General features: G+C 40.0%; 1 protein-coding gene and 1 pseudogene across 1 annotated transcript in view; both read left to right on the top strand.

The window, feature by feature from the left end:
- The window catches only part of RRM1 (ribonucleotide reductase catalytic subunit M1), a 40,195-nt gene that overhangs the window by 22,020 nt on the left and 5,174 nt on the right, over positions 1-13,001 (top strand). Inside the window, exons 9-15 of the mRNA XM_040258676.1 lie at positions 205-288; positions 1,388-1,549; positions 1,913-1,992; positions 4,582-4,783; positions 7,407-7,556; positions 7,761-7,982; positions 9,715-9,791. Of these exons, the coding sequence (XP_040114610.1) occupies positions 205-288; positions 1,388-1,549; positions 1,913-1,992; positions 4,582-4,783; positions 7,407-7,556; positions 7,761-7,982; positions 9,715-9,791 (977 nt within the window). The remainder of the gene's footprint in view (positions 1-204; positions 289-1,387; positions 1,550-1,912; positions 1,993-4,581; positions 4,784-7,406; positions 7,557-7,760; positions 7,983-9,714; positions 9,792-13,001) is intronic.
- LOC120876705 lies at positions 2,003-4,574 on the top strand (annotated as a pseudogene).

Here is a 13,001-nt window from a genome sequence, read left to right as displayed (position 1 = left end):
ATGAAATAATGTTGTACATATTTGTAATTTATTCCATAGTTTTATATTATGTTGGGCATTATGTTTTCAAAGCAGAGGTAGAGATGGGGAGCAGATGAAGCTAGCCTGGGAGAGAGTAATTTGCTTGCTGGTGAGCCATCTTCTTCCTTTTCTTGCTGACCCCTTCTCACTCCTCCAGATGTGTTTATCCTGTTTCTTTTTCAGACTAATGGCAATTCCAATGGTCTTGTACCGATGCTGAGAGTATATAACAACACAGCTCGCTATGTGGATCAAGGTGGAAACAAGGTATGCTTTGTGAGTGAAAGTCCTAGAAATCAGAACTGAAAATCTCATATAGGCTAATAATAAGATAGCTCACTGTGTATGTTTCTGACAACTCTGTTTTTTTCCACTTTTATGATCAACTTAATGTGTATATACTTTTCACTTATTTTGAAGTATAGACACTTGAATTATACAGTTTGATGATTTATATACTTATGTAATCACACCAGTCAAGCCATAGAACATTGCCACACCAATGTGTTTTCCTTGTGTACCTTTGTATTAATCATCCATCACTCCTACACATACATACTTTATCCTTGGCTCCAGGCAGCCAGTGATCTAGTCAGCTTTCTCACAAGACAGTTTATTTGCAAAGAATTTCTAAAGTACTGACTCATATTGATACCTTGGAGCAAGGGCATGGCAACCCACTCCAGCATTCTTGCCTGGAGAATCCCCATAGACATAGGAGCCTGGCAGGCTATAGTCCATGGGCTCGCAAAGAGTTGGACATGTCTGAGCGATTAAGCACATATTGATACCTAATGTTGAAAAGGGGTTATAATATTTTTTCTAGGTTTTTATTAAAAAAAAAAAAGACAAAAAGCAAAACTTGGCCTGTTTTATAGAGGGAAAATAGAGAATATCAGGCCATTTTCCCAGTGTTATCAGCAGGATACTTTGCAGCCATCCAGCCTATCTGATGGAATCTGTGTGGACCTTGATAAGACATACCACCTTTTTGTGATCTTTAATAAAAGCACAACTTATTGTCAAAGCAATATTTTGGGCTTTACATACACGTCACAGAGTGTAAAGTGAGCTGCATGACAGCTGAAGAGGAAGCTTCATCTCTAGTTCACTGTGTCACTTTGGATAAATTATTTAGTCTTTCTTGTTCTACATTTTCTTTGTCTTAATTGTTCTTTTTGACACCTGGGATTGTAAGACAAATACAACTACTTTATATTTTTATAGTACTTTTATTTGTATTCTCTCATATAATTCATTAATTGTAGTGAAGATCCAAGAAGATATTATTGAAGTGCTTTGGAAAATATGAAGTTCCTTTATTTCATTCTGATTCTGAAAAGAATGATGATTTATTTACCCTTAGCGACCTGGGGCATTTGCTATTTACCTGGAACCTTGGCATTTAGACATCTTTGAGTTCCTTGATTTAAAGAAGAACACAGGAAAGGAAGAGCAGCGTGCCAGGGACCTTTTCTTTGCCCTCTGGATTCCAGATCTCTTCATGAAGCGAGTGGAGACTAATCAGGTGAGAGATAGGTACTTGTTAGTAATAACAACTTGATTTATATGAGTTTTCTCCTCAGTCATCTTAAATCATGCTTGGGAAGAATCTACCTATATGTTATGCAACAGCAAGGCATGCTGAGCAAGAGATGCCTTTCTTGCCTTCTTGGATTTTTATTTTCTAAAGCAGGTGCTCTAAATGCTTTAGGAGTCGTGAACAAATAGGCAGAACTAGATGTCTGGACTTGAGCCTAAGTATTATTTCTGAATCAGAATTTTAAGACAGTCTATGGAGGCCACCCTCTCCCTTGCAGTATTCCTAATGGATCATGTGTGATTGGTTATTTGAAGTTTCTTATGGTTGGTACTCTTCTTCCCTTTGCAGGACTGGTCTTTGATGTGTCCAAATGAGTGTCCTGGTCTGGATGAGGTCTGGGGAGAAGAATTTGAGAAGCTATATGAAAGGTATGGGAAAAATACAAAAGTAATAATGTTTTAACCTTGTTTCTTTTATTTACAGGATGGAAATTTCAAAACTATGTCAATCATTAGCCTAGTTTCTAGGATTCTTCAGAAGCATCTAGAAGAGAATGTGACTAGTAATTTTGTTTTAGTATGTTTTCTTCCTGAACCTTCACCAAAATTTTGGTTTGTCTTTCTTAAAACTTTGGAGGGACTTCCCTGGCTGTCCAGGGGTTAAGACTCCGCTCTACCACTGCAGGGGCCACAGATTTGATCCCCAATCGGGAAACTAAGATCCAGCGTGCTGCGTGGCATGGCCAAAAAATTACTCATGACAAACCTACCCCCAGCCCCCTGGCCAGGATGCCCAGGTAGGGGAACACCTCCAGTGGCAGTGGCTGAACAGGAAGTATGGAAGGAAGCGAGGAGGGCAGTGAGGGGGTGGGGGGCGATGAGGGCCCTGACAGATGCAGAGGGTGTCTGGAGTACAGACATCGAGCAGAGCTTGCAGGAGGCCACGGCCACTTACCTACACTGTGGCCAGCGGAAAATGCTATTCAGTGGAGTCAAGTTGTATGGTTGTGATAAACTGATTGCCTGCAACATCAGACTGAGAACATGGAAGACCTAAACTCGCAAACAGTCTCTAGTCATGTCCAGGCTTTGGCCCAAGGGAAATCTGGGGAAATCCAGTTGATGCTCAAGGTGCTGAATGTGGACCAGGTTTCCAAGGACAAGGCTTTCCAGACAATGACTACTGTGTCCTTTGTCCAGCTCATCTCAGCACCTTCCCTGCAGGCCAGACTGGGTCCCACCAGTCCTCAGGCCCCAGAACCTTTCCATTTTAGGTTGGGGCTTCTGGGCCCTCCTGGAATGTTCCAGATGTGAAGCCATTCTCAAAGACACTGTTCTCCTTGTCACTGAATCCTCCATCTACTTCTTTGCCAGGGTATGAGCTTCCAAAGCCCTCTTACCCCTTGCTTTGCCCCCACCTGCCACATCACCCCCAGCCTGGTGGGCTTGGGCTCTGGGCACTGCTCAGTCACAGCACCTGTTTGTACACATCAGCCTACACTGCCCCAACCCTGGGGTGCCCTGCCTCGAGAGTGTGGACATCTGACAGATCTATGACAAATTCCCTGAAAAAGAGGGGCTATAGGAACTGTATGACTGTGGGGCCACCCCCACTTTCTTCCTGGTCAGGTTCTGGGTAGACCTGACTTGGGGCCCAAGTGGTAAGGAGGTGGGGCTGCCAGCGGCAGCAGTAGCTTCTGTGGAGAGAGCAGCCAGTATGAGAGCCTGGACCACGTGACCCTCGCCTGTTCTTCAAGGTCTACTCCTTTGGCAAGCAGGTGGTGGAGAAGGTGGAGACGGAACATGCTCTGATGGAGAATGGGAGGTTTGTGTACCACATGTTGCACTCACCCATGTGCAAGCACCTGGTGAATTTTTTCACAAGCTGTGGCAGCTGCTGGAGTGCCATGTGATGAACAGCATCCTGGAGAACTTCACCATCCTCCAGGTGGTGACAATCAGAGACACCTAGGAACTGCTGCTCTGCACCGCCTACATCTTCGAGGTCTTCACCAGTGAACGGGGTGCCCAGCACCACATTTACCATCTGGTTAGGGACTGAAAGGAGACCTCAGGAGTGGCTCATCCCCAGAATACCCTCCTCTCAGGAAGGACCTCAAGCTTTCCTCTACTTGGGGAGGGGCTGCTCCTTAAAAACTGGGTTGTGAGTTGAATGTTCTGGGACTGTGAGGAAAGGATGGATCCTGACGTTGGAACCTCACAGAGGTGTCTGAAAGGACAGATCACTCCAGAGCATTAGACACAGGGGGAACAGAAGTGTGACAACCCTTGGGACACCACTGGTTCTGTCTCTGACAGGCACCCTCTCCGTTTTCTGTTTTGGATGTTTGGGAGGGCCCCAGTTACACATTGGCTTGTCCTTCTCTGTTGTTAAGCGCCCTCCCTCTTCCCAATCTGCCTCTCCTTACCACCGGCATCCCAGTAGCCTGATAATCGAATATTGAAAATTAACTCTTTCTGTGCAGGAGCAGACCAGGTGGGCCCTGGAAATATTTCTTTTTTAATATAACAAAAGATAATTATTAAGAAACAGACAAAAATCTTTGGGACGTGTAAATAGGTGTTCAAGTTAAATCATATTTTAATAGATCCTCTAAAAAATTAATGCAGTTATTTAGCAGGGTTATTAATTTGCTTTGTTATAAAGTACATTTGATAAAGCAAGTTATGCTTTTATATTGTACACAGGAATTGAGAGCAACTGGGAGGCAGGTGTCAGAAGTTCATTAAGTAATAGCACCAGAGTATTGCTGTAGCACAATGGCACTATTTAACTACTTCAGTCTTTGTTCCTTTTTATTATGGAAGGTATTATTGATTTAGTGGGTCTGGCTTTAACCATAGTAAAATGCGTATCATATTCCTAATTTTTTTTCCCTTAGCAAAACAGTAAAAATTTAAGTTTTCAATATTTTTTATTTTGGTATTTCTCTTCATGTTGTCTGCAATAAAGATTTTCTTAGGGAATATTAAAATAATACTAGCTTTGCCTTCCAGGTATGAGAAAGAAGGTCGTGTCCGCAAAGTTATTAAAGCTCAGCAGCTTTGGTATGCCATCATTGAGTCTCAGACAGAGACAGGTACCCCGTACATGCTCTACAAAGATTCCTGTAATCGGAAAAGCAACCAGCAGAACTTGGGAACCATCAAATGCAGCAACCTGTGCACAGAAATAGTGGAGTATACCAGCAAAGATGAGGTAGGTAGAAAAACTTCTGCCTCGGGTACTGAGAGAAGAATCTTAGGAGTTTGTGAATTGTTTGTGAATCTCTCGCTTGATTTCCCTTGAGTTGAGTGAAGGAGTATTCATAGCTTGCTATAAGCAGAAGGGCACTGAAATAGATTATAAAGGAAGGAAGAGGTGTAATGTGTGCCCTTAAAAATCTTTTAGTCTGAGCCATATAGAAAAGATTGTCGATTTTTTCTTACACACACATTGTTGTAATAATCTTTTCTTGAGAAAAATAGCAATACATAATTATTTAGGTTAGAGTTAGGACAAACACAGTAATGTGTTAGAGTGTGCATTCAGTTTAAAGTATGTAAGCATGAGAGTCCTTTCAGTGAATGCGAGACAAAATTCTCATCTCAAACCTTTAAGGCCATTCACAGAAGAGGCAAAGCTGGAAATGAGATATAGATTTGGTTATTTTAAAAAGAAGTTTATGAAAAAGCTTTCTATTTGGGAAGAACCGCCAGTATGACAGATCAGAGACAGGGATAGGTTTTGTGCAGTGAGGGGAAAGTAAGTTTATTGTGATGGAGCAGATACATTAAAGTTTGGTGTATGGAGGGATGGCTGTGGTTGAGGGAAGAGAGAAAGTACGTGAAAGCTGGCATATTTCAGACAGAGTAAAGCCCTTGTAGATTTCTGAAAGGAAAATAGCATTGCTAGGATGGGAAGGACAGCTCTTGATTCTGGTTATAGAATGGCTTAGTGTGAGAAGTAGTTGAAAGTTACTTTATACGAGATTGTTGCGTTAGTCAGATGACAGACTGTGGATATTGGATGTAACCTATGAAAATGAGGAGGAAGGAACAGATCCTGAATTCTAGGACCTAAAAACATGACAGACGAAAAGTCAGAGAAAATGGTAAGTGAGCTGAACATCCTGCTGAGCTTGCAGTTTGAGTTAACAAAGTTTACTGACCACCAGGCATGTGTAAGACACCGGACTAGGTGCTCTGAGATATAAATGAATGTGGGTCAGTCCCCGCCCTCTAGAAACTTACAATTCAGTTGGAGAAATTGACATATACTTATATTGTTATATAAGATAGACTGTATTACAGAGAATAAAATGACCTTTTTTAAAAACAAAAAATCAGATCATACCATTCTCTGCACAGTACTTATCTTTGACTTTCCAACACATCCAGAGTTTGTTCATTTTTAAAAAATTGAGATATAAGTCACATACCATAAATTTCACCCTTCTAAAGGATACAGTTCCATGATTTTTTATTAGTATTTTCATAAGGTTGTACAACTATCACTGATAACTAACTCTAGAATATTGTCACCACCCCAGAAAGAAACCTTGTACCTGTTAGCATTCACTCTCTGTTCCCCTCTTCACCCAGCCCCTGGCAACACTGGTCTATTTTATGTTTCTGGGTTTGTCTGTTGTGGGCATTCCGTATGAATGGAATCATGTAATATTGGGCCTTGTGTGTCAGTTGTCCATGCTGTAGTATGTATCATTACTTGATTTCTGTCCTTATAATGCCCTGTGAGATGGTACACAACTGAGTATCCCACCTCATCTGTTCTTATTTTTCTCCTTGCTCACTGTGCTCCTACCCTTCTAATTTCATTGCCATTTCTCAAACATATCAAGCATACTCCTGCTGCAGGAGTTCTGAGTGGTAAAGTGCTCTTTTACCCAGAGAGCTATGTGACTTGCTTTCTACCTTCTTCAGTTCTTTCTTCATATGTCATATTCTCAGTGGCATCTCCCTTGATGACTCTATTTAAATATGGCACTCCTTCCATCCTTAGCCCCAATTTCCTGCCTTATTTTTCTCCCTTGCATTTATCAGGCTTATGTGATTCGAGCTATGGTTTAAAAATGGGTACTTTGTCACCATGTGTAGAATTGATTAGATATGAAGGGCATGAGTGAGTCTAGGTGAGAGGAGTTGAGAGTTTGGATTGGGATAGTCATAATCAAAATGGTGAAGGAAGTATATTCATTCAGTATTATTAAGCATTTGCTATATGCCAGGTGTGGTGGTGCTAGTCCTGAAAATGTAAGGATAAAAAGATATGATCCCTAACCTGAAAAAGCTCACCACTTAATGTAGTAAGAATCACCTAAAGAACTTTTTTAAAATTCAAACTTGGGTCCTTTGTTATGGGCTGTTGGAATCTCAGTGAGGATGAGGTAGATGTGTAATTTGGAACAGCTTTTTACAGTGATAGAAATGTTCTGAATTGGGTAGTTACTGAGCACTTGAAATATAACTAGTGCAATTAAACAATTTTAAATTTCATGTAGTTTTTATTTAGTGGCTGTTGTATTAGAGCACATCTACTGACATACATAAAAAATTATAGCACAGTGACATACGTCTGGTAAAGAGCCTTGTACTATGGAGCGTACGGTTCTTCCCCCATCTTAAACTGTCTCACTGGTGCATGTAACAATTCACATATGGGAATAGGTCCTGGGATTTAGAAATGAACAGGTGAATGGTGAAGAGGAAGCAATCAAAGATAGAAACTAAAACTTTAATGTCGAAAAGTGTTAGAGGTTTACAGGGCAGTGTCAGTGAAATAAAAATCATGTGATTCTTGACCCTTTTTCTTCAAATTCTAGGTTGCAGTCTGTAACTTGGCTTCCCTGGCCCTGAATATGTATGTCACATCAGAACACACATATGACTTTACAAAGTTGGCTGAAGTCACCAAAGTCATTGTCCGAAACTTGAATAAAATTATTGATATTAACTACTACCCTGTCCCAGAGGTATGAATAGATTTCTCTGCTTATTGGTAATAATTGAAATCCAAGGTGGAAGGAGTTGATCATAGTCTTCTAGTCATCATGTTATCGTTGGAATGATTGGAATGGTGTCAGGAAACTGATATAGAATGTGTCATTTGGTACAGAATGTTGGTTTTACTGTTCATTAATATCATCTCTTTCTTTTCTAAACCTGTTGGGACAAAGGCAAGCTTGTCGAATAAACGCCATCGCCCCATTGGAATTGGGGTACAAGGTCTGGCAGATGCTTTTATTCTGATGAGGTACCCTTTTGAGAGTCCAGAGGCCCAGTTATTGAATAAGCAGATCTTTGAAACCATTTATTATGGAGCCTTGGAAGCCAGCTGTGACCTGGCCAAGGAGTATGGCCCATATGAAACCTATGAGGGCTCTCCAGTCAGCAAAGGAGTAAGTATACAGATGAAATTTCTCTTTGCCTGTGAGTTCCTGTAGTAGGCTTAATGGTAGCCCTCAAAAAGATGTTCACTTACCCAAAAAAAAAAAAAAAATGTTCACATCCTAATGTCTGGGACCTCTGACTATTAAATTATTTGGTTTAAAAGGGTCTTTGCAGATGTAATTGAGATTATCCTGGATTATCCAGGCGGGCCCTAAATCCAGTGACAGTTGTCCTTACAAGAGACATAGAGAAGAAGGAGCAACACAACCATAGAGGCAGAGGTTGGAGAGATGTAGCCACAGCCCAGGAGAATTGAAGCCACTAGAAGCTGGGAGAGGCAAAGAACAGAATCTCCTCTAGAGCCTGGGGATGGAGAGGGCCTTCCCAACATACTGAGTTTGGGCTTCTGGCCTCCAAGACTGCAAGAGAACAAATTTTTGTTATTTTAAGCCACTAAAGTTGTAATTTCTTACACCAGACATCTGAAGCTCATATAGTCCTTTTGTTCTCTGGAGTAAAAAGTATATTCTATTTTAATCTCTTTTATTTAAAACTAATTATTGCTAAAAGACGTAGGAAGAATGCTAAGTTAGTTTTTTTTTTATCTTTTTGGATGGGTGGGGAAGGGAGCGGTGCCTTGCATGGCTTGCAGTTCCCTGACCAGGGATCCTGAGCCCACAGTAGTGAAAACACTGAATCTTAACTACTAGATCATCAGGGAACTCCCAGGTATTAGTTTTCTATAACAAAACTTAGCAGATTAAAACAACATACATTCAGTATCAATTTCCATGGGTCAGGAGTGCAGACTTGGGTTAGCTTAATCTCTGGGTCTCTCAAAGTCAAGATGTCAGTAGAAGCTGTGGTCTCATCTCAGGCACAGTCCTCCAAGCCCTCCTGGTTATTCATTTCCTTGCAGTTCTAGAGCTCATGGTATCTTACGTCTTCAAAGCCAATAGGAGGGAGAGTCACTCATTTCAAGAGCCCAGTCTAGTCACCATTTTGGGCATTTTCATTTGTCAGGTCAGGGCCACCCAGGATAATCTCCCTTTTTGCTAAAAAATTAAACTGATTCTCAACCTTAATTGCATCTGCAGAAACCCTTCACATTTGTCACAGTGTGTGAGTGACATCCATCGTGTTTCCAGGTCCTGTATATACTGAAGAGGAGGACAGTATGAGGGCCTATACCCCAGGAGATGGGAATCTGAGTGCTGTCCTAGCATTCTGCCGTCACACTGTCTTCATCCTCAGTAGGATGATTCTCTTCCCTGTAAAATAGGATGTTAGATTTAGTTCTCACAGTTCCTACTGAATTTAGGAACTCTACATTGTTTGAAAATAGGTGTTAATTAGCTAAGTAGATAATATTTAGAGATAGGATAGATCAAGGCTGTATAGAAAGATGAAGGTAGAGGGTAGAGTAATTCTTTTATTGTACAGAAAGAATACATTTCAGCAACATGCTTTCATTTGTTAAAATTTCCTGGTTTGTAGAGATATGGGTCTTCTGAGAGGACTCAGCAGGAATAAGGGGAAGAGGTAAGCCTTAATCAGCCTGCTTTGAATCAATATGACTACATAGCAATTTGTCTAGGAAAATCTCTGGGCCTTATACTCCTTACAAGACAGCATTTGATGGGATATAGGGACATGGCAGTTAGTCATTTGCTGGTTTTTGTCATAGTTTCAGATGGTCATTGAATGATTTATCACCAATTTGGGTTGTTTGTTCCTTAGATCCTTCAGTATGATATGTGGAATGTTACTCCTACAGACCTGTGGGACTGGAGCCTTCTCAAGGAGAAAATTGCCAAGTAAGTAGAGATGTAAAGTAGCTTCGAAGTGAGGAGGGTTCAGGTTTTCATCCTGGCTCTTTCAAACTTATGTATGTTATTTTAGCTTCTGAAATTCATCTTTTTCTCTTTTAAATGGGACTAAAAGGACCTATATATAGAACTGTAATTGTGAAAATTCTTCCTAGGACAATATATGTACAGTAGCCTGCAATGAAAGCATTTTAATACCTGGTGGGTATTATTAGTTGATCTTGTTTTAGGGGCTTAACTAGCAAGAACAGGAATTCTTTTTCTCATTAAGCATTCATATTTCCAAGTGTATTTGTTTTTTAAATGTTTTCCACTTTTATTTATTGCTTAATTACATTGGGCACATAAATGGCTTTCACTGAATTGATTGTCATAGGACTACATTAGGGAATTTAAAGAGATTTTGGAGGGTTTATATATTAAACTGTTGGAAAGAAAAATATAAAAATTGAGTCTATAGGCCTTTTAAATTAATAAACATAAGAAATTTGAGTGCAGGCAGAATGTTTTGCTGAGTCAATAATGAAACAAGTTGCTTTTGCTTTCTATCATGACTGTCTGACATGTCCGAGTTAATGTTTGCAGAAGGAAGCAGTAGCTTTAAAGTGCTCTTTAAAAATACCAGTTTACCTTCAGACTGTTTCATTGCTCAAATAATATATGTTAGACAATTTAGAAAAACATACAAGTGAAAAGGGAGTAAAATGAAAATTATCCCAATACTACTTCCCCCTAAAAAACCTGTTTGTATTTTTTTGTCTGTCATCCTCAGACTTTCTTCTGGGTTTGTATATATATGTGTATTTACATGCAAATTCAATTTTTACAAAAATGCCCCTGAACTCTATTTTTTACTTTGTTTTTTTTCTCAAAATACTGTAGTTTAAATGTCTTTTATGTATAAGTTTTTAAAGTTTCAAAATTAAAATAAAAATTTCAACATAAATACACATTCATTGTTAATAAAGTTCAAGTAGAGAAATAAATAGAAAGTAAAAGCCCTTTTTTATACCTCTTCTGCAAACCACTTGTCCTACAAAACAAACAAAAAACCAACTTATTTCTTTTCTCAGAGATCACCAGCATGAATGGTATATGTTTTTCTAGATCTTTTTCAGTTTGTTTGCAGATGTCATCAAACTTGACACATTCTGAGACTTTTTATTTAGTGATTTATTTTGGAGATCTTTCTCTTTTAGTACATGCAAATCTACCTAATGTTTTTAGTGATTACAGATGATTCCATCTGTTTGGATGTATGTGACTTTTCAAACCACTGTCCACTTTACTGAAGGAGTAAAGACATGGAGCTAGTTTGTGGTTTACTTGATGCCTCACAACTAGAAAGTGACATAGAGAAGTTGAAATTTCAGTTGTACACACTCTATTAGGATATGAGGCTCGATGCTAAGTACTGTATGAATCTGCTGCTGCTGCTGCTAAGTTGCATCAGTGGTGTCCAACTCTGTGTGACCCCATAGACGGCAGCCCACCAGGCTCCCCCATCCCTGAGATTCTCCAGGCAAGAACACTGGAGTGGGTTGCCATTTCCTTCTCCAATGCATGAAAGTGAAAAGTGAAAGTGAAGTTGCTCAGTCGTGTCCAACTCTTAGTGACCCCATGGACTGCAGCCTACCAGGCTCCTCCGTCCATGGGATTTTCCAGGCAAGAATCTAGAGGTATGGAATGTAGCAAAGGCAAGCTCTTTGTGCTTGAGAAACTAAGTAAGGTAAGACGTGTAAACACATAAAATAGTAAAGGTAAGGTCATAAAAAATATTTGCAATGCAAATACTTGTATTTGACAGCTTTACTTAGTGTTGTCTGCCTGGTCAGGAAAGATGTTTTAGCATAGGTATCTCTTCAGCTGAGGTTTTTATTATTACTATTTTATTACTACAATTATTGTTAATTTATTTTGGCTGTGCTGGTTCTTCATTGAGGCACGTGGGCTTAGTTGCCGTGAGGCATGTAGGATCTTAGTTTCTCAACCAGAGATCAAACCCACATCTCCTGCATTGGAAGACAGACTTTTAACCACTGGACCACCAGGGAAGTCCCTAGGCTGAGCTTTGAAAGATGTGCTTAGCACAGTTTGAAGATTTTCAGAGCTCAGATACTACATTTTTAAGCACTCTCTATGGCACTGAATAGAGTCAAAAGGTGTTAGCGTTCTTCTAGGAACTTTAATTAATGAGGTGATAGAGGAAGGCAGGAGTATTATACTTTGAGCGTCATTTTCTCTATTCATTATCCTATTCAGTATGAAGAGTTGTGGTGATAGATGTTTGGGTCTTACCACTTTCACATCATTAAGTTTCCTTAAAGAGCCTAGCACAGTGATCACATAGTCTGTTAGAAAAGAGTGAGGGCACCAGTCAGAATGGCTGCGATCCAAAAGTCTGCAAGCAATAAATGCTGGAGAGGATGTAGAGAAAAGGGAACCCTCTTACACTGTTGGTGGGAATGCAAACTAGTACAGCCACTATGGAAAACAGTGTGGAGATTCCTTAAAAAATTGCAAATAGAGCTGCCTTATGACCCAGCAATCCCACTGCTGGGCATACACATCGAGGAAACCAGAATAGAAAGAGACACATGTACCCCAATGTTCATCGCAGCACTGTTCATAATAGCCAGGACATGGAAACAACCTAGATGTCCATCAGCAGATGAATGGATAAGAAAGCTGTGGTACATATACACAATGGAGTATTACTCAGCCATTAAAAAGAATACATTTGAATCAGTTCTAATGAGATGGATGAAACTGGAGCCGATTATACAGAGTGAAGTAAGCCAGAAAGAAAACCACCAGTATAGTATACTGACACATATATACAGAATTTAGAAAGATGGTAATGATGACCCTTTATGCAAGACAGCAAAAGAGACACAAATGTATAGAACGGACTTTGGACTCTGTGAGAGAGGGAGAGGGTGGGATGATTTGGGAGAATGGCTTTGAAACATGTATACTATCATGTAAGAAACGAAGTGCCAGTTTATGTTCGATACAGGATACAGGATGCTTGGGGCTGGTGCATGGGGATGATCCAGAGAGATGATATGGGGTGGGAGACGGGAGGGGGATTCACGATTGGGAGCTTGTATACACCTGTGGTGGATTCATGTCAATGTATGGCAAAACCAATACAGTATTGTAAAGTAAAATAAAGTAAAATAAAATTTAAAAAAA

Source organism: Oryx dammah, unplaced genomic scaffold, assembly GCF_014754425.2.
Source record: "Oryx dammah isolate SB20612 unplaced genomic scaffold, SCBI_Odam_1.1 HiC_scaffold_17, whole genome shotgun sequence".
In the NCBI taxonomy this organism is placed as follows: Eukaryota; Metazoa; Chordata; class Mammalia; order Artiodactyla; family Bovidae; genus Oryx; species Oryx dammah.
Note: the sequence above shows the minus strand (reverse complement) of the source record. Positions and strands in the feature narration are given on the sequence as shown.